The following is a 23,730-nucleotide window of genomic DNA, read 5'->3' on the forward strand; positions in this document are numbered from 1 at the left end:
TTTGCCTGCTGAGCCACCCTACTGGCCATTTATTCTTTGATGTATGATGAACTGACACTCGGGTCATTTTAGGAGCACACTTAGGGTTCCGTGCACACTAAGCAAGCAGGTGGCTTCTTCTACGCTGTTCATGACCTGCAAGTTTTCTGACTATGAAGTCTGCCATTTGCTTCTGTTAGAAAACCTCTAGGGAGATAGCATGGTGACTAAGACGCTTGTGGGGTAAGCGCAGGACCAAAGTATGGCTCCCCAGCAGTCACATAAAATCTGTGTTCAGAAGAGATGGCTGAGGCACCACACACTACTCTCTTTTCTTTTCTTTTATTTCTTCTTTCTTTTTCTTTCTTCTTCCTTTTTTACATTTATTTTATTTATTTATTTTTTTTCAGATAGGGTTTTTCTGTGTAGCCTTGGCTGTCCTGGAACTCCTTCTGTAGACCAAGCTGTCCTGGAACTCAAAGAGATCTGCCTGCTTCTATCTCCCAAGCGCTGGGACTGAAGGTGTGTGCCACCACCATGCCCAGCTCCATGCTACTCTTCTAGAGGACCAGAGTTTGGTTCCCACCACCTCACATCAGACAGCTCACCATTGCCCTCCAGCTCCAGGGGGTCTGACACACGACCCTGGCCCCCGTGGCCTCCTACAGATCCATAGCAAACATGTGCGTAGATGCACAGGTACACATACATAAAAATAGATCATAAAAGAGTACTGCATCCAGTGAATAAAGCGGGGGCAATCAAAACACCTGACATCAGCCTCAGGCCTCCACACATTTGCACCTGTGCACACATGCCTCCGCATCCACATACCCACACACACACACACATTCACACCAAGGAAGGGAAAAAACAAAGGAAAGAAAGAAAAGCCCCATACACTTCTAGGCTCTGCCGAAGCAGAGTGTGAGTAGGCGTGGAGGTGAGGGGCTGTGAGTGTGGCGCCCACACTGGGCTGCTCTTCACTTTAGGGCCTAAGCTCCTTGCTTCATGGAGCGCTAAGGGGTCCATGTCTGAGCTCAGGAGCCCCCTGCTTCTCCCCCAGGGATGGCCTGACTCAGATGGTGTTGCCCTCTGCCTTAGAGGAACCAAACTCCTGCCCACTGTCTATCTGTTCCTCCTGGCTGTCCTTGTTTTTTTTTTTTTTTTTCTGGAACTTCAGCCCTGGGAAGCATGCTCCGCCCATGAGACCTGGTTTTCTGCCAGAGGTTTCTGGAGCTGCTAGTTAAGCCAGCCTTTTCAGGAAGATAAGAAGTACTATGCGACTATGTCAGCTGGGGGGTGGAGTCACCTGTTATTTATAGAGCCACAGTCCCCCCCAGGGGACAGTTACTGCATCCAGCTAGGGAGCTGGCGTCTTGGCAGGAGTTGGATGTGGAGTGGAGCTAGAAGGATTGGCATGGAGAGCCGGTCACCTGAGAGACTATCTGGCCATCCTTACCAGGTAACAGTACGTTGGGCCGGGCCGGTGGCCAACAATCGGGAGAGCCTGGGGCCAAAAAGCCTGCTGTAGCTGAAGGGAAGGTGGCGTTAGTCTCTGTGTGGCTGGGGGAAAGGGGGCTTGGTGCTTGGGAGTACGGGTAGAGGGTAAGCAGCACCCATAGAAGTGGGAACGTGGGGACCTGGGGACCGTGAGACAGAAACATCCTCTGGGGGGGGGGTTCCTCAGGGCTGCTCCCGTGCCCCACACCAGAGAACAGTGGCTGCTTCTCCCTGAAGAGACCCACCAGGCCCATAGTTCATGACCCACCACGAAAGGCCAGTGGACTTCCTGGAACAAAATGGAGCCCTGTGGCTCTCTCTGTCTTGAATCCTCAGGCCAATTATTTTCCGCCTTCAAGAGCTCCGAGGCCGCACCCGGGCCAAAGTTCCCACAAACTGTTCACTCCTCCTCTCAGCCCTCCCTCATCCTGTCCTAGAGACGAAGGCCAGCAGCAACAGCTCCTCTGTCTGCCCCAATGGCGTCCATCAGGGGCACCAAGTTTCCAAGGTGGCTCTCCAGAATCCTTTGTTTCACTTACTGACCTTGATGGCTTTCTCACTGGGGTCCTGAGACCCAGCCTAAGCTACTGATCCTGGAAAAGACTTGGGCACTGCAGCCTGGACACACCTGGTGGGGGACAGGGTTGGAAAGGGCTGCTTCCACTGGGAGGCAAGATTTGTCGTCCTAGCCTGAGTCTGAGAGGACCCATCCCCAAGTCGGTCACCAGTGGAAACATCCTGCTGTGACAGGGTAGTGCAGGCGCCAGCCAGTCTCCCTCCTCTCAGGAGCCCCACATCCCATAATGGTTCAAGAAATATAAGTTCCAGCTGATTTTCCTAGTGTGGGGGGCACAAATCCTCCTCTCGCCTACTCTGGGTCCAGACCCAGGAGTAAACAAATGGGAGCCCAAGTCTGCCCCATATTTGGGGAGTACCTTGCTCCCAACTGGTGTTTCTAGTATGTTGACTAGTATGTCCCACCCTCGTAGTTGGTAAAGTGGCTCCTGAAACAAGTGAGCTCCAGCAGCTGCTTGTTGGGCTTCTCTGCTGCTGACTGGGGACTGGAGCTTTTCCTGGTGGCAGGAGAATGGATGGCAGAGCTGGTTGGGCATCCCACTGGTTCTGTGAGGAGCTTCAGTGTGGACCCAACAGCTCAGCCTGACTCACAGAAGAACTGGACAGGGAGTCACAGCCATTGGGGAAAGGGTGGAGGGGTTCACCCTCTCAGTCTGCCAAAGACTAGGAGCCATGATCGTGATACCCTGTACCAGACTCTGGAGGCTCCCATCTCCCTTAAGCCACACCTGCCACCGGTAGAGACAGGCATTGAGCCTCTTGCAAACCTTCCTGGCAAAATGTAGGTCCTGGGCCTCTCCACAGGCAGGAGGGATGGGGAGGCTACACCATCCCGGTGTGGGCAGAGAGAGAGAGTGGCTGAGACCTTTGATGAGATAATGTGGCTCGAGGGCCCTACCAGAAGCATCTGAGGTCAGCCAACGATGACCTCAACGATGCCGTTTCATATGGGAACGTCTTCCTACAGTGAAAATGATGCCTCGTGTCCTAGGAAAGACTCATGCTGCTAATGTGGTGGCTAAATAATCCACTAAATCAAAAGCAAATGAAAAGATTCTAGGATGTCACGGTCTCAAGGGCAGTGGGGGATGTGGTGTTTTTATGAAGAAAGCAAGGTTGTGAGATCTGGCCTTGGCATCTGAAAGTTAACTCTGTAACTTTCTAAATCTCGGCTCTGGGCCTGTTAAACTTTCTGAGTCTCAGGTCCCACATTATAAAATGGAAATTTTTTGAGTGGTTCTTGGGGGGTTGATTGTGTGTGTGTGTGTGTGTGTGTGTGTGTGTGTGTGTGTGTGTGTGACTAATGAGACTTTTGGTAGCAGCCAGGCCCACAGAAGCAGTTTGCCAACAGCAATGAAAGCAATTATCTAGAAATCTCCCAACTCCCATGCACTGATAGTCTTAGGCAAGCTTGATAAGAGTCTACCGTTGAGCTACGACCCCAGGTGTTGTTTGTTTTTGAAGTTCTAGGGGGGGAAACGCTTATGTTTTTCCTTACTTCTTCCTTACTTTTGCCCCTGACCCCCTGAGAACATTCTATGAGAGCAATACTACTGTTATTTCACTCCAGATAAGAAAATGGGGACGTTTAGTGACTGGTCCAGGCTCATGCAGTGAGTAGCAGGCAGTACCAAAGCCAGCAACCTGCCTCTAGAGTCCGCCTTAAATCCCTGGTAATGAGCAGTTGTGATTATGGCTACAGTGCTGTGAACATGCTGTCTCAGCAATGGTCTCAGACAAAGATAACATGCCAAGTTATGGGGGACTTTTTGATGCTGAGATGCTCCCAGTGACTACAGGGAGAAATGGTCAGTGTTGTTTGCTTTGTTTGTTTGTTTTGTGGGAGGATTATATGCTTGTGCACAAATGTGCATGTGGAGGTCAGAGGTCAACACCGGATATCTTCTTTCATCACCGTCCATCTTTGGGTCTCTCACTGAGCTCATTGGGTTTACTAGACTGGCTGGCCAATGCCCTTCAGAGATACAGCCATCTCTGCCTCCTCTGTGTGCTGGGGTTAGAGACGTGCGCTGTCGTGTCTGGCTTTTACGTCAGGGCTGGGGATGTGGACCCTGGTACTCATATTTGAGCAGTAGGCACGTTATCAACTGAACCATCTCCCCAGCCCCTGCTAAAGTCCATAGGCTGTAGGCTTGTGGGGTCTCAGCCTGGCCAGAGAGGCAGGTTAGCAAGGCCTGTTGCCTATGTAGGTCCTCTGTCTCAGAGTGGGGCACTGACATGCCACAACTCCCACAGAGCAGCACCAACCCAGGCATCACCTCCTGTGTCTCAGACAGTGGAGGGCCTGAGTGGGGAGGAGATGGAGGAGGTGGGTGCCTAAAAACTGAGTAGGTTCCTGGCAGTCATTAACTCTAACTTAAGGACTATGGGTTTGAAATGCTGCTGGGTTTGCTAGAATTAATCCTTTCTCTCCTCCTCCTCCTCCTCTCTCTCATTGTCTCTCTTTCTGTGTTTGTGTGACTAAAATGACAGGAAAATTCAGCCTAGAGCCACGGAGGGGGTAGATGCTGGGACGGGCCTCCTCCTGAGCCATCCTTTTGGTTCCTCATGCGTTACAGTTCTCTGTGGGGAGAAGTACATTGGGTTCCTTCAGACTCTAGTAGGAAGCACCTGTGCAAAACCCAGGTGAGCTGCGGTGGGTCCGAGGACCTTCTGGCCATGCAGGTTTTGGAGCAGGCGTAGAGGCACGACAGGAGACCTTCTCAGGTTTCACAATACCTCTGTGTTTTTGCTTGCGGTTCCCGATGCTCACCACACAGCCTCTGGCTGCCTTGGATGAGAGCAGAGGGGGTGCAGGAGATGAGGGTCCCACTAGCTCTTTCTTAGTCAGAGTCAGTATGGGCTTGTTTGGTGGCAGAGCCTGAGAGGCAGAAGCCCCAGTGTGGGGTTTTCTTATCTTGAGGCACTTCAGTGGATTCTCCTCAGGGCTGCTGGGTCAAGTGTCTCCAGGATTATTATGTCTGTGCCTTCATATGAGCGGTGCCCACTGCGGCTCCTGTCATCTGTGTCCCTTCATGGTCCCCTCCTATGCACATAACGCCCTGTTTAAAGGGTCCTCCCTGTGTGGACCTTTCCTGCTGGAACCACACACCACAGATGCTGTCCTCTGGGCATGCTCTTTGTCAAGAGGATGCAAGGCCAATGACCTTCCCTGGGATCCTCCAGGGATCCTCCAGACCATGGGGCTTGTCTGCATAGGTTACCTAGAAAAAGCTGGGCAATCAAACCCTAATCGAAGAAAACAGGGAGTGCCCTGGTTCCCAGGAGTGCGAAGGGATTTCAGCTGTGGTGAAACCAGCTACTCCCCTAGTGCCCTGCTCTGTCATGACTCTCAGCTGGGCACTGCTGCCCTCTGGTTGCCTTCTTGGCATCCTCTTGCTTTCTCTTGCACTTACCTGAGGCTTCACATGCCTCATGAGTATATGAATACACGATCACCTTTCACCCACCATTCACTTCGCTGGTCTGATCTTCCTAGAGTTGCCTAATTCACGCCCGATTAACTACAGGTGGCTGAACCACAATCACGGATGATAAAATTCTTCCCCAGGGGAAGACATAAACATCACCCACCTCTCTTTCGAGCTCCCAACAACTAAGTGCAGCAAATCAGAGTATAGGCGAGGGCTTATCTGCAGGACCATGCCTGCTCCTCCCTGCAAAACATCAGAAACTCTTTAACCCAGTACGGATGGTGGCTTTCCCATAGCCACATAGATGGAATGCCCTTCGCTGGTCTCCTCTCTGCCCACATACACTCTAGACCTTCCCTGAGGCCACATGCCATTAAGGCAGAGTTGCATACCACAAGGAGAAGAGAGCCTCGGGATACTTGGGAGAGGGTCTCATGGCCCTCCTTCCGTGAGGGGGTAGAAACAGTCAGTAAGCCCACCTGGACTATAGTTCTTTTGCAAGGGGACAAAGCTGAACTCCCCAAGATGGCGGTGTGCTAGGCTGAGAAGATAATCATGCACAACACACATTTCAGAACTTGCGAAAACTGTGGGCTGCTGGCTTCCCTTGGCTCAGCCCTCCCTGCGACATGGGAAAGACGCAAAGGAAGAGGAGTGGACTGCTTCCGCAAAGGCCATCCCTCTCCGGAAGATCTGGAGGTGACCATCTTCCTGACCAGTGAGGAGGCTCGCTCCTTGCTTTGTCTGCTCTACTTGGGATTCTGTCCCTGAAAGGGAGAGGACCCCACCAACTACCCCCCCAGGCTATCTGCTGTTCCATGACTAACAAAGGCCAGGATCATAACCCCAAGGACAGTGGTAGACAGAGGCTTTTTGGTCTCTGAAGGTGTTCCTGGAAGGTTTGGCATCCTGGCAGCATCACCATGTCCTGGATTGATGAGTGTGGTCAGGCGCCGGGCAGTGCAGCGTCTCCAGGTTTGAGAAGCTGCTGATAACTGAGGAGGTTGGGGTCTCTCTGCAGGAGGAGGCCTCTGTCTTCTGTCACAGGCTCACTGTGAAGGTCCTGGAGGCTCGGAGTTTGCCCTGGAGTGATCTTCGTGAGTGCCTGTGGGTGGGGACTGGCTCCCAAGGGAAAGGTCAGTTACTCTTTGGGATAGGGCTTAGCTGCTCTCAGTGGACCCTGGGGTTGTGGTAGGGTCCTGGGCAAACTCCCTGGGAAGAATGTATGGACATCTCCCTCTCTGACAGCCGGCCCCCTTGACTTTGTCAGTGAGTACCGTAGATCCGTACGTGGCTCTGCAGCTGACAACAGCTCCTGGAGTAAAATTCAAGACCCAAACAGTCACCAGCGCCACTCATCCTGTATGGAATGAGACCTTCAGTTTCCTCATCCAGAGTCAGGTCAAGGTAACTGTTAGGTAGCACCAGCCACTCGCTGGTGGACAGCCCATGCCCCTTCCCTCCACATGAGGGGCTTGGGATCAAGCAGGGTCCAGAACTCAGGGAAGGAGGGCGTCTGTGCGCCAGACTCAATGAACAAAAGAATGTGAAGGAATGAACATGGTCCTGCCACTCCCTGGCCGTGGAACTGATTTTGGCAAGCTGCTGCTCTTCTCCCCATCAATGATTCGGGAATGGAAAGCATTCCTTCTTAATGGGGCTGCTGTAGGGCTAAAGGGGGATTGCATAGAAAAGTGTTACCCGGTATCTAGCACTTGCCTTTGGGGTGTGTTAGGGAACCAGCAAAGACCAGTTGAGAACTTTTTCCAGACTACATTTGTTTATTCATTCTGTGTACATGTGCCTGTGTGTACCTCAGCACATCGGAAGACAATGATGGCGAGTCCATTTTTCTCCTTCTATCATCTGGGTCCTGGGGATGGATCTCAGTTTGTCAGGCTTGCCAGCAGGCACCTTTAAACACTGAACCATATTGCTTGCCCCAAAAGAAATTTTAAAATATTATTTGTTTGCTTGCTTGCTTTCTGGCTGGCCTACAGCTCACTATGTAGACCAGGCAGGCCTCAGACTCACAGAAATCTACCTGACTCTGCCTTCAGAGTGGTTGGATTTGGGATGTGCAACCATACCCAGCTTTTGGTTCGGGGGGAGGGGGGGCGTTGTTGTCATTGAGATAGGCTCTTTTTACGTAGGTTTAGGTTTGGCCTTGAACTTACAGAAATCTTCCTGTCTTTGTCCCCTGACTGCTGGATTGCAAGCATGAGCCACCATGCCCTGCCTAGGAAGACAGTTTTTCAACTTTCAGTTTTCTTTGTAATTTGGGCCCGGCAGATGGTCCCACACTTGTACACATACAGACAGCAGTAAGCAATAAGCCAGAGAAAGAAAGAGAGAACATGAGAAAGCACATGAAGATGGTAGGAGTTGTGGACAGTAAAGGAGAGGAGGTGCTGGCGGTAGGTTAGATCCAAACACTTTATATTCTTGGATGACTATTAAATAATATATTAACATTTAAAGACACGAGGAGAAGCTAGGAATGTTAACTGGATTTCTGTATACTTCTTTTGCATTTGTTTGTGAGCTATTGTTTTAATGACTTGATACTATGTTATGTCCCTGGTCCCTAGAATATTCTGGAACTGACAGTCTGTGCCGAAAACTTAATTACGAAAGATGACATCTGTTTCAAAGTCTCCTATGATGTCTCAGAAATTCTCCCTGGCCAACTGCTCCAGAAAACCTTAAGCCTGAATCCTCAGGTGGGTGAGAAGGCTCCGGGCTAAGAAAATTGCTCAACTTTTCCTAACTGCCAGGACGCTGCTGGCTGTACCCACCCACAGGACAAGAGCTGGCCTACCTAGCTGCTGTTGCAGACAGCATTAACATGCCCAGAGCTTTCATCACCTGCAGGGTAGCCCTCAAAACACTGCTCGGCGCAACCATGGGCAGGCGGTATGGGAGCATCACTCTGGTTCAGGGGACTCCAGCTCTGTCCCACCAAGGTCTGGCCCAGTTTTCTGCTGCAGGCTTGAGGCGGGGAGAGTAGAATTCTGGGGTTCAGGAGTCTTCTCAGCAGGGAGAGAAGTAGGGCCTGGATTCTCTCAGGTTACCTTTGGCTGAGCTCCTTGTCTTTTGCCTTCAGCCCCATCAGGGTTTGGGGATCCAGAAGGGAGGAAGATTTGTTCTTCTTTAGTCCTAGCCTCAGGTAATTTAGTGGGTAGCTTCTCTTCCCTTAGACCTCAATTCCTTAATTTTGTATTATAGTCACAATAGCACGCATTCCTGAAATATTGCTAGAGACGGCGGGGTAATGCTTTTAAGAAAACGGTGTCGACTATAAATGTTGGTGACTTGTAACCCTTTTCGATCACAGGGACCGGAAGAGCTAGATGTGGAGTTCCTGGTGGAAAGAACGTGAGTAGGAATAAGCAGCCGGGCAAGTGGCTGGGGACACAAGCTTTACTCAGAAAACTGACCCTGATCCAGGTTCCTTGTTGGTCTGTCCAGCTGGGCCACCCTGCTTCATCCCCCCAACCCTAGCAGGGAGGTCTGGGGGCTCTCTTGGGATCAAGGATGAGGATGGCTAGCATTTCCCCTCCCTGTCCTGTATTCTCCTTTCACCTTGCTGTCCACAGTAACATCCCCTGATCCCGCATCACCCAGGGAAATGTCCTGTGGCCTAGGAGTGGTGAGGATGGGTCAGTGCAGAACACTTTTGCTTCTGGAAGCCCAGAATGGATATTTCGATTTTTTCCAGGCTGGACCCTCCAGAAAACCTCATCACCAACAATGTCCTTGTGGTAACGACCTTCCTGTGACTCAGCCAAGATTCAGAGGAGGGAAAACTGGGGTTGGGATTCTGGAGTGTGGAGGAGAAGGGACAAGACAGAAGTGGTAAAACTACCTCAGACTCCCAGCCAGGTGGCCCCCTGAAGCTGTGGGGTTTAGAGGGATCTAGAGTCAAAGAGCTGATGGAAAGAGGGGAGGAGGCTGTGCTGAGAGGGTTCTGGCTTCTAACTTGATGGCCGAGGGACCGTTGAAAAACCTGAGGTGCTTTCTGATGGCGTTTAGTTATGTGCAATGAGCGCAGAGTCCTCAGGGATTGACTCGGATTCTTTCCTGATGTCGTAGTGAAGTCCTGCGTGCCAAACCCATCATCATTTATTAATATTGGGGTCACTGAGGTTTGGAGAGGGTTTCTAGTGCGATGTGCTAGCTCATCTTTTAGCATCTCCTTGAGCTCCCATGGGACTGCAGTGGGCAATAACGGCCACAAGGTGGCGAGCGCTGCTTGGAAAGCTGCTTCTTGGATGTGGGGCTCATGACCCCGGGTGAATAAAACCTGGAACCGACCCCTGGAGCACACCCCGGCCAATCATTGTCAGGGCTTGCGAAGTGCCTGTCTGCTGGCTGGTTTACCTTTAGAAGGAATTCACAGTGTAGCCTGGCACCTTGGCGCATGTCTGTAATCCCAGCACCTGAGAGGCAGAAGTAGGAGGCCAATTAATCTGAGGCCGGCCTGGTCTACATAGTGAGTTTCAGTCCTGCAGCAGCCACCCGGCTTCACAGGCAGAGTGTTGAAGGCAAGTCAGCGCTGCTGAGGATAATCAAGTGGTGTTCTGGTCAGTGTGGCTCTAAGTGCGTCTTTGACACCTCCAGCCTGTGAGCCTGAGATTCCCACGCAGTACTTGGGAGTCTGTAAGATGAAGACTCGAGTTACAACAGAGACCTGAGCCTGAGAGCTGGGGGCTTTCAGAGCGCTCAGATGCTCGGCGTCCGGGGACAGGTGGGGATGAACTGTCTTGGATGCTTCACACAGAGAGCAGGCTTAGCGGTTTGCAGCAGGCAGAGATGGCTGTGAATGGGGGTTCTGTCTAGTCCCATTCTGATCCTCATTTCTCATGGTCCGTGTGGTGGCTTTGGCTGAGACTCAGTGGGGCTCAGAGTTGAGGTAGAGGGGACCTCAGCTTACCCTGTAGAATTCCTTACCTGTGATGCCGTCTGCTCCAGGCCCGAGAACTGTCCCAGCTGGATGTCTGTGTGGACAGAGCCCGGAACACCACCGTGGCAGCAGGTGAGAACTCCTGGGCTCTGCCTGGACCGTGGAGGGCAGAGGCTACTGGGACACGTGCACAGGGAGGGAACATCTCTGTCGTAGCTGGGAGTCCACGGGGCTGTGACATGAGCAGGCTGGGGGAGGCCCCCTCTAGAACCCTCCTCTACAGATAGGCACACTGTTGCTGCTTTTTCTTCCCTCGTTCTCATCTGCTACATCTCTTCCCTAGGTCAGGACAAAGTAGAGCTGGAGCTTGTGCTGAAGGGGTCTTATGAGGGCACACAGACATTTGCCCTGGACACAGCCTCTACCTTGTGCTTTCACTATGTGAGGGGCCGGGACACAGAGCTGGATGGGAACCTGAGGGTGAGCCTCTGCTGCCCAGCTCTCTCACCTCCTTAGATTTTGGCTAGCTCTACCAAGGCCAGGCCTCTTGTGCTCTTGCCAACCCCTCCCAGGTAGGCCCACACTCGGAAGACACGGAGCATCAGCAGGGGCTGGAGGATGGCTGCATGGTGTCAATCTTTCACCTCTGATGGCTCCTCCATCAGAGGACTTAGGGCTGGTAGAACAAAACCTGCCTGTGCCCACATAGACAGCATGCGTCCTGGCCTCCTCCAGTTCTGCTGCCTCATTTTTGTCCAAGGTCTTCCTTGATGCTCTGGCTATCCTATTCTCCTTTTGCTTTTCAAACATGCCAAGTGCTTTTCAGGTCCCCTGGCTCCCTCCAATACCTCCTTGACCTCTTCTGCCTCCTGCTTCTCCTCCTCCCCATCTTAGCTTAAGCAAAACCTCTTCAGTGATGATCTCACTCATATCATACAGCTCCTCCATGCCTCTGTTTGTTTGCAGTCTCCTACCCTATTACCCCGTGCTGTGCTGGCAATACACTGCTGACATCAGTTCATTACCCATTTCTTTTCTTTGAGAAAAATTTTTAGACAGGGTCTCGCTAGTAGCACGGCTGGTTTGGAACTGACTGTGTAGATCAGGCTGGACTCAAACCCAGAGATCCCATCTGCCTCTGCCTCCCGAGTGCTGGGATTAGAGGCGTGTGCCACCACTCCCAGCCACAAATTGACCCGTGTGAATCAGAGAGAACAGTGTTTTTGCAAGCAGTACCAGCCATCCTTATTTGTCATTGTTAGAATTAACTTTGTATTATCATGGAAAGGATGTCTTGTTTGCAGTTTAGACACTCGGAGTTTGTTGAATGAATGAATCAATGAATGAATGGAAGAATGTTTCCCTTCAGAGTTCTGGAAACTCAAAAACCATAGCTCCATCCTTCAATTTACCCCTGACGTCCTTGGCCCCAGGGAAGGAGGTGACCGTGGACATTCCGGCTCCGAATGTAAGTGGCCTCAGCTGGAGGGGAAATGCCAATAGGAATAGAACAAAGGGGCCCGCATATCCCAGGGATACCCATCACTCCCTCGGGGTCCAGGATATTCTGAACGAGGTCTCTCGCTTTGATTTTAGATCCCAGAAGCAAAGCTGCAATTTAAGACAGACTGCTGGTAAGAGACCCTGATCTCCGTGGGAACAGAGAAGGTGGGGAGGGAATGTTATGCATTGGTGCTCGTCTCGGGTAGGACAGGGTGTTTTTTCAGATGCTTGCCATGGGCTTGGTTGATTAAGGAGTGAGCCGTACAGTTTTCTCGTAACCCTTGGACCCTCTACCATCCCAGCCCTAAGGAGCTGGCTGTGCGGCTGGGCTATGGACTCAGTCCCGAGGAGCAGGCCTTCCTAAGCAGGAGGAAGCAGGTGGTGGCCACCGCCCTGAAGCAGGCCCTGCAACTGGATAAAGACTTGAAGGAAGATGAGGTTTGGGGATGTGTTAGGGATGGGTATAGAAATTCTGGGCTGCCTTGTGCCCTCTTACTTCCTCAAAGGATGGAACTGGACCGTTGGGAAGGTAGGACTCCTGTTCTCTATGGAGGCTCTGTTCCGGGTGGAGGGTGTCCCTCCGAACCTATGATAACCTCATCAGTCCCTGGAGGCAGGGAGCAGGCTTGAGTGAGGCAGCAGGCAGCGTATCCCCATCTTGCTGAGCTGGTCTGCAACTCTGTGTGGTCCAGGTTCCAGTTGTGGCCATCAGTGCTGAAGGAGGAGGTGTGCGGTCTATGATCTCACTCTACGGCCACCTGTGGGCACTTCAGAAGCTGGGCCTCCTGGACTGTGTGACCTATATCACTGGCATATCAGGCTCTACATGGTAAGAGTCACAGGGACTGGAACAGCAAAGATGACCAGATCCCAGAGTAGGGGCAGACTGGATGCCCAGGGCGATCCCGTGTGGAGAGAGCACTGTGAGCTGATGGGGCCCAAGCAGCTTTCTCAAAAGGAAGAAACCGCCTTAACCGGAAGTCCTGCCGGAAGCACAGTGATGTCAGGGGGCTTTTCTTAGGTCCTAAGGAGCTGGAAGAGGGAGGGCCCAGAAAGGACTGGATTTGAGTTTGGCAATCCTGTTCGAAGGCCTTGGTGACCTCGAGCAACTTCCCTGAGTCTCAGTGGGTTTATCTCCAAAATGTGTGTGATAAGAGACACACTCATAGGTCGGCAGGAGGCAGCTCATTGCAGGCAGTGGTCCAAGTGACACCCACCAGGCCCTCCAGCTGGCCTCACAGTTGATGCTTTGGGCTCACACTGCTTTCTGAGGGAATTTCCCTTACTGTTTATGTAGTACAGGAGAGGAAACTGAGGTCAAGAAGTTCTCTCATACTGAGCTGGGCATGGTGGCCATACCTGTAATCCTAGTACTTTAAGGCTAAGGCAGGAGGATTGCCATGAGTTCCTAGTGAGAGCTTGTCTAAACAATAAAGAAGGCAAAAAAGGGAGAAAGATCAAGAAAAGGAAGAATGTTCTTTTTCAGGCAGTGCTGGGAATTGAACCCAGGGCCTTGTATACATCAAGCAAATAGTCTGCCACTGAGCTATATCCTCAGCCTGAGAGAATGCTCTTTATACAAAGATAACTAAGCCCACTCTGCAGCCCCTCCCCCAGACACAAACAGGGGCCCAACCATTTCACTATTACAGATTTATTCATGTAAGTCACTGACACATGACATTAGGTGTTTGTGCTAGGTTTTAAACTCTATTTTATTTGGGGTATCTACCTCCCTTCTACCAGCCCTTTAGGCGGAGGTAAGAAAGAGAAGGTTAGTGGGGGGCGCAGACCCCTTTCCTTCGTGCTGCTGTTTGCGGTCAGTGGGTTCTTTTGGGGCTATGCCAGTCTTCATCAACAGCAAACACAGCAAATGGCCTTCTCCAAGCCACTGCGCTGAGCTGAAACGTTTCTCTCGGTCTCCTCCAAGCTGCCACACTGTCCTCCTCCACTCTCCAAACCGCCACATCTCCTCTTTCCGGGCTCTTCTAGTTACATCCCTCAGAGTCCTAGACCACGCTCCTCTCCATGCTGCATAAGGCCTATTTCTTGCCCATTCTGGTATGAAATGCCCATACCCATACCCGTACCCATCCCGGGACTAGATGGAAGTTCCAAGACTGTCTCGGGAGGGAGAACCTCAACAACCCCTCCCTCAGGGATTAGGCATGGGTTAGGGTTGGTCCTCATCTTTTGTCCCGCTTTGTCCCCTTTTGGCCCCAGGACAATGGCCCATCTGTACCAGGACCCAGAGTGGTCACAGCAGGACCTTGAGAGACACATCAGCCATACCAGGAAGCATGTGGCTAAGAGCCTACTGAAGGAATTCTTCCCTGAACAGTTGGCAAGCTACCGCCAGACGCTGAAGCTGCGGGCAGAGCAGGGCCACCCACCCAGCATAGCAGACCTGTGGGGCCTGGTGCTGGCAGCCAAGCTGCACGGAAAGGTATCCTCCCTTCTCAGCAGCACGGCACAGCTCTACCTTCATGTGCTTCTACTGACGGTGGAAGAGGCTCTGAGAGACTGCATTGGATCTTAGCACTTGGGAGGTCAGGGCAAAGGGGGTTCAAGGCCAGCAGGGACTACATAGGGAATGCAGGCAAGCCTGGTACACAGGGACTCTGTCAGAAACAAACAAAGAGAATGTGAGGGTTAGTGACTGTCCAGGGCCAAAATTGCTTTCTTTCTGAGTAAGTTATTCTTCAGTTACAGTTGCATGTTACTCTCCATGGCTGAAGTGAGCTCCATTGTGCATAGGCCTGTATTTCCTGTACACGTTCATCTTTTGATGGGCACCTAGGCTGATTCCATAACTTGGCTACCATAAACACTGTGGCAGTGAATATGGGTGTCGCGGTGTGCTGAGTTAGAGTCCCTTGGGCAGATGTCCAGAAATGGTCCAGGAATAATAGCTCTATTTTAGGTAGTTTTTTGTTTGCTTGCTTGCCTGCTTCCTTTTTTTAAGGACCTCCATACTCATTTCCACCGTGATTGTGCTAACGAACATTCCCAATGTCTTTCCTTTCCCCTCAAGTCCTTGTCAGTGTTTATTGAGGTTCATTTTCTAGATAATAAGCACAGAGACGTGGGTAAGATGGCATGGAACTGAAATTTTGACTTGTATTTCCTTTGTGCCTAAGGATGCTGTATCACAAATTCGTTGGGCATTTCTGCTTCTTTTGAGAATTTGATTAGATTCTGGGGTTAGGAGTACTTAGGTTTTTTTCTTTTGAGCTCTTTAATATTCCAGATTTTAATATTTAATATTCCAGGTATTAATCCCCTGTCAGGCTAGTCGCTGACAAAGACATTTCCCCCTTGTTCTGTAGACTGTCTTTTTACTCTGATGGCTGTTTCTTTTGAAACCCAGAAACTAATTTATTAGACTCATGTTTGTTGAGTTTTGTTTCCTGGGGGAGTGGAGTGTTTTCTTGTATCAGCTTCAAAGTTAAGGTTTTTGAACCATTTTGAATTCAGAGTGAGTCATGGGGAACTGAATTCATTATTGTACAGTTTCTCCAGCCACTTTTTCTCTAATGTATGTTTTTTTGTTGTTGTTGTTGTTGTTTTTTGTAAAAAATCAGGATACTGCAGCTGTGTGCATGTATTTCTGGATCTTCTATTTCACCAATCTACATGCCTCTGTTACTGTGCCAGTGCCACGCGGTTTTGTTTTGTTTTGTTCTTGTTATTAAGGCTTATAGTATAATTTGAGATAAAGTATTATAATATCTCCATTGTGGCTCTCTTTTTCATCAGAATTGCTATGGCTATTTAGGGTGTGTGTATGTGTGTGTGTGTGTGTGTGTGTGTGTGCATGTGCGTGCTCACACATGCTTCTACATGGATTTTGGAACCCACTCTGAGTTCTGTAAAGAATGTCACTGGAATTTAAAGGGATCTGCATTGAATATGTAGATCACTTTCAGCAATATAGCCATTTTCTTTTATTTTTTTCTTTTATTTAAAATAGATGTGTTTTTTTTTTCATAGCTTCTGATTATGGCTTTCTCTCTCTCAACTCCTGGATCCTCCCCTCCTTGCTTTTCATTCGGATTCACACCCTTTTTCTCTCATATTAGAAAACATACAGGTGGCTAAAGAATAATAAAATAAGATAAAACAAAATCAGATAAATTTGAATAGAACAAACAGAAGCAAAAGAGCCAAAGAAAAGCCACAAACACACACACACACACACACACACACACACACACACACACACACACAGGCAAAGAGACCTGCATGTTCGCAGACACAGGAATCCCATAAAAACCTAAAACCAGCAGCTAAAATATACACACAAATGACCTGTAAGGTTTTTTTTTTTTGTTTGTTTGTTTTTAAATAAATGTCCCAACAAAATATTATGAGACAGTCTCCAAGGATTCCATTGGCTTTATTTTCGTGTTAGTTATTTACTGCTGGGTCTGGGGCTTGCCCTTAGGAATGGATTGTATCTCCAGTGAGACTTCGTTGGAGAAAATTAATCTTTCATTTGCAAAGAGGCTATCTTCAGAGAGAGTGTGTCCATTTCTCCTCTCAGCGCTGGGACCCATCTGATGCAGACCTGTGCGAGGCCTGTGCGTGTGGCGAGTCTTTATGAGTTCTTATGCGCATTGGTCCTGCTGTTCAGAAGGCCTGCTTTCATAGTACTAATCCTTCTGACCAATGAGCACCTGCTTTGATTCTTCTTCTAAATTATTCTGGCTATTCTTGGCCTTCTGCTCTTCATAGTAGCATCATGTAGAAGTGTTTCACTGTTAATGTTGGGATTCTAACTGAAATGGCATTGAATATATCAGGCCAGTATGATTATTTGAAATGTCTCTATTGTATTAATGTGTCCTGTGTGTTCTTTGGATCTACTGTTTAACTTCACATTCAGTTTAGAATGTGCTGCACTCTTACTAATTGACTTTTCTGTCTGGTGGCAATAGCTAATTAACATAGAGGGAGAAGCTTATGACAGTACATTTAATGAGGTCTTTAAATAACAGTTTGATCCTAATTATAAAGAAAACTACTATTTATTACCATTTGATCCTCTAATAATGATTTCAGCCTGAGTTTATGTATATAATTTATAATATTTTTTTTCGAGACAGAGTCTCATGTAGCCCAGACTGGCCTCCAACTTGTTATGTAGCTTGAACTCTAAATCCTCCTGCTTCTGTCCCTCAAGGGCTTAGATTACTAACATACACCACCATGCCTTTTTTTTTTTTTTTTTTTTGTGCAATGTGAAGGCCCAAATTCAGGGTCTCACATGCTAGGTGAGTTGTTTTATCAACTGAGTTACAACCTCAAGTCCTCAGTTTCAACATTTTTTTTTCTTTAATATTTTGTTGAGTGGAGCAAGGATGTCAGGAAAAGCATTTGGAAGGCGCTGAGACTTGAGCTGCATGAAAGTGAACACAAAAAGGGCAGCCCATCCCTTGGCATGGCATAGGCTAAAAAGACTGCTGTGTGCTCCCTGGAAAGGCGTGTGCATGAGTGTGTGTGTGTGTGTGTGTGTGTGTGTGTGTGTGTGTGTGTGTGTGTGTATGTGTGTGTGTGTGTCTGTGAAGAGCAGAATGGGGAGGAGATGAAGAGCTGCTGTCATCACAGTTCCTGAGAGTGACCTGGAGATATGGTGGATTGCATGTAGGGCTGATCAGAGCTGGCTACACAGGGCCACTCTACACACACCCACACAGCCCAGAACCCAGAGGAGCTGCAGCCTCCTCACCACCCTCTGTGTTCCTACCCTGCCTTGGCCCTGTTGGCATAACTACCTCCAGGATGCTCCTGCACGCTCATGTCCTCATGCTTCCGCCCCAGGCGACAGATCAGACGCTGTCAGGACAGAGAGCTGCACTAGAGCGGGGCCAGAACCCCTTACCCCTCTACCTGTGCATCAATGTCAAGACAAACGTGGACACCCTCCATTTCAAGGGTAATATCCTACCCATCCCACCCTCTAACAAATTCCAACTCCTCTGAACCCTGAGTGTCCCGAGAATCCAGAATCACGAAGTGACTAGCTTCTGGAAGGACGCTATGGTTGATCACTGAGCCTGGGGGCCAGCCAGGGGGCACTGCTTGTGCATGTGGGGGGCGGGGCAAGTGAGAATGGTCACCCAGGGGTCTGCCTTCCTCACATCTGCAGGCTTGAGAGCAGACAGGAGGGAGCCAAAGGCCTGCCAAGGGCTCTCAACTGAGCTGTGGGGTCCCCGCCCTCTTCCCTCACCCCCCCCCCATTCCCTTGATTCTCTTTTCCATTCCATTAGAATGGGTGGAGTTCTCTCCCTATGAAGTTGGGTTCCTGAAATATGGAGCCTTTATCCCCTCTGAGCTCTTTGGCTCCGAGTTCTTCATGGGGCGGCTGATGAAGAGGCTTCCTGAGTCCCCAGTCTGCTTATTGGAAGGTAAAGGGATGCTTCTTCCTGGACAGGACTCCTGTAGCTCCATCCTGGGCAGATCCCGGGGGGGGGGGGGGGGACAGGGGGGCAGTGCAGAAGAGCCATTGCAGGATCTGCTCTCCCCATGCCCATTTTCCATTGGTACCGAAGAGTGGAGATTATTTAGTGAGAAAGACAGGGTACAGGGACCTAAGGGCTGGCCTCTTTTTGGAATTTGGCCTTCAGGTATCTGGGGCAATGTTTTCTCTTCGAACTTGATGGATATCTGGTATGGTATCAACTCTAGGAAAGACTGGAAGTTCAATGAGGATGTCAAAAACTCAGGTAGAAGAGGGTTGTTGGAGGTGGGAGCCTGGGCTGAGGCCATTCCTTTCTGGAGGCTGGTGGGAGAACGTGGGTAGGCATTTTCGGGGTCCCTCATACAAGCAGTAACTGAGCCCTCAGCCTCAGCAGGAACCTCCTCCTGTGGAGACGCCCTGGCCCAGGCAATTAAGGGCTGTCTGACCAGCAGGCTATTCTACCAGCGTAGCTCCAACTTCCTCCACGGCCTCCAGCTGCACCAGGACTACCGTAACCAGAAAGACTTTGCCATGTGGGCAGGTAAGGGCCATGACCATGTGTCCTCACAAGGCCAGGCTCCTGGTTGGGATTGAGCTGTGGCTGCTAGCTGGCGGAGGTTTTCGGGGAAAGCACACGCATGTACTTCTGTGGTGTGCTCTGGAGATTCCATTGTGGAACCTAGAGGAAGGGCTGAGGCGGCCTGAATTCAGAGAGCGACTCCAGGAATGAGAAGGGGACATGGAGAGGATCTGAGGAGTCTGGGGGCTACCTATGGAAAAGTGGCTGTTTCTAACTAGCATTGCCTTTCCTATCAGACAGCAGCCTAGACTACAAGCCGAACCAGCTGACCCCACGGGACCCTCACCTCTGCATAGCTGACGCTGGCTGCTTCATGAACAACAGCATTCCCTCCCTGTTGCGCCAAGGTCGCCAAGTGGACCTCATCCTCTCCTTCAGCTACAACCAATTTTTGCCCTTTAAGGTACCTAGTCATTCTGTGGGAACCCCTTTCACCTGGCCAGCCTCACCTCTAAGGTTGAGCAGCAGCCTCTGTGCCACTTGCCCCACAATTCCTGTGACCAAGGGGGCAAGTGGGAATTGGAACAGTCCTAGCCTAGGTCTGAGATTACACGGCTCTTTCTGGACTGCCCTCTGCTCCTCCAGGGGTTGAAGCAATCGGAGAAATACTGCAGCATTCAGGGCCTGCCCTTCCCCCGTGTGGAGCCCAGCCCTGAGGACCAGCGCCAGCCCCAGGAATGTTACCTGTTCTCAGACCCCACCTGCCCAGAGGCACCCGTTCTGCTGCACTTCCCGCTGGTCAATGGCTCCTTCAGGGACCACTCAGCCCCTGGTGAGGACACCATTCCCTTCCTGTTGTCTGGTGGGTGGAATAGCCCTCCAGGACAGGCTTTGAGCTGGGCTTTAGGCTCTTTGACCACCCCTCCCTGGCCTCCCTTTGTGACTTGTCCTCCTGTCACTGGTCTTGTCTCTGGTCCTATCACTGTCCTGGAACTTTGCCATGATCCCTTCGCTTTTCCTGCCCTGTGTGTCCTGAGACCCCCTTCTCAGAGTCCTGGGCCTTTCTTCTAGTGTCCTCCAAATCTAAGCCCTCAGCACATTCCCTGTCTTCATTTCCACCAACTTGTCAGAATTCTATCTTCTTCGGGTGGGAAAAATGTAATGTCTGCCTATGTGCATTATTCCTAGTTTTCTAGTTGATGCCAGAATTCTGACTCTTCTGGACTTACTATTTTGTTTTGATATACCATCTTTCTGGATAGCCTGAGGTGACCTGGTGCTCAAAATGTGGCCTCAACTTCACAGCAATCCTCCTGCCTCAGCTCCCTGAGTGCTGGGATTACTGGTATGCAGTATCATACTTGGTTTCTGGCTCTACTTTTTCTTCTTTTCTCTTCCTTCCTTTCTTATTCTTCTAAAAATACAGGCGTTTTGCCTGCATGTATGTCTGTGCATAATTTACATGCCCTGGCACCCAAGGAGGACAGAAAGGGCATCATCCCTTGCAACTGGAGCTACAGATGGTTGTGAGCTGCCCCGTGGTTGCTGGGAATCCAACCAGGTTCTCTAGAAGAGCAGCCAGTGCCTCAGCTGCCCAGTCATCTCTCCAGGCCCCATTTCTTTTTCTTTTCTTGTACTGGGTATCAAATCCAAGGGCTCAGGAACTACATCCCCAGCCCATGTTTTAAAGTTGCCCAGGCTGCCTGTGATCTCAGTCTGCACACCAGGCCTTGGATTTACGATTCTGCCTCAGCCTTCTGAGCAGCCAGCTGCCGGGCCCTATACCTACTGGGCTTCCAGTTTACTCTCAACACGGTGGGCCGAGGCCTCTGAGTTCTGAAGACAGTCCTTCCTTTGTTCCTAGCAGGAGCGTCAAGAATCCACTCATCAATCCCATTGTTCCTCATCCTCAGGTTCTAGCTTCCTAAGAAGCCATGCAGCAGCCCCATGAGCTGTCTAAACTGAGTGTAAGGGTGACAAACTCCTCTTACCTCAAAACTGTTTATCATCATCCACATCCGTGTTTTTGGAAGGAAAAACATGGGTCTCATCCTCCTCTGGGCCTGGCTGGGACACCTGTGGAAGCCTCCAGGTCCTGCTCCTGACCCTCCTTTCATCCTTGGCAGGTGTCCGGCGCAGCCCTGCTGAGCTCAGGGCTGGGCAAGTGAATTTCATGGGGAAATTTTCCCCCTACACTCTGTGTAACATGACCTACAAAGAGGAAGAATTCAACTATCTGCTCCAGCTCTCTGACTACAACGTGAGGAACAGCCAGGACATGATCCTGCAAGCCCTGAAGACCGTTCTGAAACGCAGGGCTCCAGAGGCACGTCATCAGGAGTGCAGGCGTGAGGCCTCTGGGGGTGGGGACCCTCTAGGGCTCTGAGGGCCACACTCTGACCCTCCAGCTTCCAAGGACTTAACTCAGCCTGCAGCCAGGCCCAGTCACAGTGTCCCTGGCTGGAGCTACAGTTCTTCAAGTCCCGGGCCTCCCCTGCACCTTATCCCACTGCCCAGAGGGGCTGTACCCCACCGTCCATTCTCCCCTGTGTTTCCAGCTGGTCTGAGAAGTGTCAGTACATGAGACAGCTGAGCACACCAGGCAAACTTTCACAAGCACTTACTTTCTCTCTAAGCAGAATGGATTTGGAGAGACTTAAGGCAACTGGACGAACCGGTACCTTCTCCTCCCTACAAGGCTTTTTTATTTATTTTTTAAAGACAGGAATTAAAAACAAACAAACAAAAAACTTCCTAGGAAGGATTGTAGGAGCAAAGGGGTCAAGGACACCACAAGCCCATGCCCACAGACTCAACTAACCAGGGTTCCCAGGGGCTCACAGAGACAGACGCAACAATCAAGGAGTCTCTCCTCCGTCTCCTGCATATATGATGTTACGGTTTTGTAGCTTGGTGCTCTTGTGGGAAAGTGGGGGCTGTTTCTGACTCTTTTGCCTGCTTTGGGACCCTTTCCCTCCTGATGGGTTGCCTGGTCCAGACTTGATTTGAGGGTTTGTATCTATTGTTATTGTAACTTGTTATCCTGTGTTGGTATCCCTGGGGGGGTCTGCTCTTTTCTGAAGGGAAACAGAGGAGGAGTGGATCTGGGAGAGAAGGGAAGAGGGAGGAGGGACTGGAAGGAGAGGAGGGAGGGGGGACTGCAATCGGGATTTAAGATATGACAGGAGAACAAAGAAATAAACATTTAAGAACCCCTCCCTATTTCCGGCTCTCACTATGTCTCAGTACACAAATCTTAGGGTTAAATTTATGTTTTGATATTCTATTCTTTTCAATGATATTATAAATGCAATTATTTTTCAATGTCATTTCCTGACCGTTGCTTATGGAAATTTAGTTAGTTTTAGTAGTTTAAATTTACATTCTGAAAAAAAAAATTTTTTTTTTTTGAGACAGGTTTTTCTCTGTGTAGTCTTGGCTGTCCTGGTCTCACTTTGTAGACCAGGCTGACCTTGAACTCACAGAGATCTGCCAGCCTCTGCCTCCCTGAGTTCTGGGATTACAGGCATGTCCCATGGCTCCTGGCTTGCATTCTGTAATCTTAAATTTACTAGCTTAAATACTTTTTTGGTGGACTCTTCAGGGCATTCAATAATGGATCTTGCAAACTACAAGAAGAGATGTTCTGACTTTTTTTCTTGCTGATCTGAATGCCTTGTGTTTCTTTTTTTCTGACCTAATTGCCATACCTACAACCTCTGACAACATGTTCAATGAGCATGAAAAGAGCAGCCATCCTTATTTTGGTCCCTGGTGTGGAAGGAAAGCTTTGAGGCTTTCTACTATTTTGCTGTTCCGTTTTCTTAAGTGGTTTTGTCAGATGGAAAATGTTCTATTTTATTCCTAGCTTGTTGATTGGTTTATGATTTTTTTTTCGTCATAAAAAGGTAGAGTTTTGTTTGTCATGTGTCTTTGAAAGGATCAGACTAACTTTGTAGCCTATATGTCTTCTAAAGCCTATATTTTTGAGTTTTAGGTCCAGGTTAAGCTAAAGCCTCATTTTACCTTTCCAGAGAACGAAGGAATGTGACCCTGGCCATCTGTGAAGACAGATATTTAAAAAAACAAGCAAGCAATGACCTTCACTCAGCAAAAAGAATGGCCAGACCCAGATCTTTCTTAGCAACCAACCCAGATGGCCTCGATCCTTCTTCTGAGTAGCCCCTGACCTCCAGCCAAAAGCTGCAGCCCTGATCTTCAAAGATGAGCTAATCACTCCCACCCCCACCTTCAATTGCAGCCGAATCCACACTTGGCAGGACTGGCCAAGCTTGAGCACCTAAGATTAACCAATTATCTTACTTTATAGCTTCCTCATCCAATCCTGAATTGCCAAGACTGCAACCCCTAACAATTCCTGCCGTTGTCCTTTAAAAACCCAAGGCCATTGTCTCCCAGTGCCACTCCTTGCTGACCGGCAGGGGTGACCCCATTGTGCAATGGTTAAAATAAACCTCTTGTGATTTTTGCCTCGAAGAGATCTGGTCTCCTGAGTTCTCTTCATCCTTTCTGAAAATTAGGCTCATGTTGGGCCTAACATCTTGGGATGTTCATGTGGGTTTGTTCTTTATAGTTGTTTTGTCTTGTTTTGCTTTGGGTTACTTATTTGTTTGTTTGAGATAGGGTCTCACTCTCATCCCTGGCTGGCCTGCAACTCACTGTGTAGACTAGGCTGGCATGAAATTCACAGAGCTCCAACTTCCTGTGCCTCCCAAAGTGCTGGGATTAAAGGTCTGCATCGCCATGCTTAGGCTTATCCTATATTCTATTCATGTGCCTTACTTAACATTTACTGATTTTTGCATTTAACCGCCCTTGTATTTAA

The 23,730-nt window shown here is 49.7% G+C and overlaps 1 protein-coding gene across 3 annotated transcripts; it reads left to right on the plus strand.

The window, feature by feature from the left end:
- Positions 1–1,270: 1,270 nt before the first annotated feature.
- Positions 1,271–23,381, plus strand: Pla2g4d (phospholipase A2 group IVD). 3 transcript variants are annotated; one of them, XM_055629494.1, is made up of 21 exons: positions 1,271–1,444; positions 6,514–6,589; positions 6,763–6,899; positions 8,084–8,215; positions 8,830–8,870; positions 9,214–9,256; positions 10,467–10,530; positions 10,742–10,878; positions 11,768–11,866; positions 11,995–12,032; positions 12,204–12,339; positions 12,594–12,730; positions 14,125–14,347; positions 17,725–17,839; positions 18,174–18,311; positions 18,531–18,629; positions 18,756–18,905; positions 19,181–19,347; positions 19,530–19,716; positions 21,011–21,210; positions 22,919–23,381. In XM_055629494.1, the coding sequence occupies exons 1-21, from the start codon at positions 1,373–1,375 to the stop codon at positions 22,949–22,951; spliced, it is 2,424 nt and encodes an 807-aa protein (XP_055485469.1). In that variant the 5' UTR covers positions 1,271–1,372; the 3' UTR covers positions 22,952–23,381. The 3 variants fall into 3 exon arrangements, with proteins under 3 accessions (XP_055485469.1, XP_055485540.1, XP_055485420.1); XM_055629565.1 differs by having other exon boundaries at positions 18,759–18,905; XM_055629445.1 differs by having other exon boundaries at positions 1,272–1,444; positions 18,750–18,905.
- The last annotated feature ends 349 nt before the right edge of the window (positions 23,382–23,730 follow it).

Source organism: Psammomys obesus, unplaced genomic scaffold (genome assembly GCF_907164565.1).
Source record: "Psammomys obesus unplaced genomic scaffold, mPsaObe1.curated_primary_1811, whole genome shotgun sequence".
Classification (NCBI taxonomy): Eukaryota; Metazoa; Chordata; class Mammalia; order Rodentia; family Muridae; genus Psammomys; species Psammomys obesus.

Excerpts from the sequence above, each read along its gene's own strand:
- Pla2g4d (XM_055629445.1), top strand. The coding sequence starts at position 1,373 with ATGTGGAGTGGAGCTAGAAGGATTGGCATGGAGAGCCGGTCACCTGAG. Across the intron at positions 8,871-9,213 it reads GAGTTCCTGGTGGAAAGAAC|GCTGGACCCTCCAGAAAACC; the intron begins GTGAGTAGGAAT and ends GATTTTTTCCAG. Across the intron at positions 19,348-19,529 it reads ACCAATTTTTGCCCTTTAAG|GGGTTGAAGCAATCGGAGAA; the intron begins GTACCTAGTCAT and ends CTGCTCCTCCAG.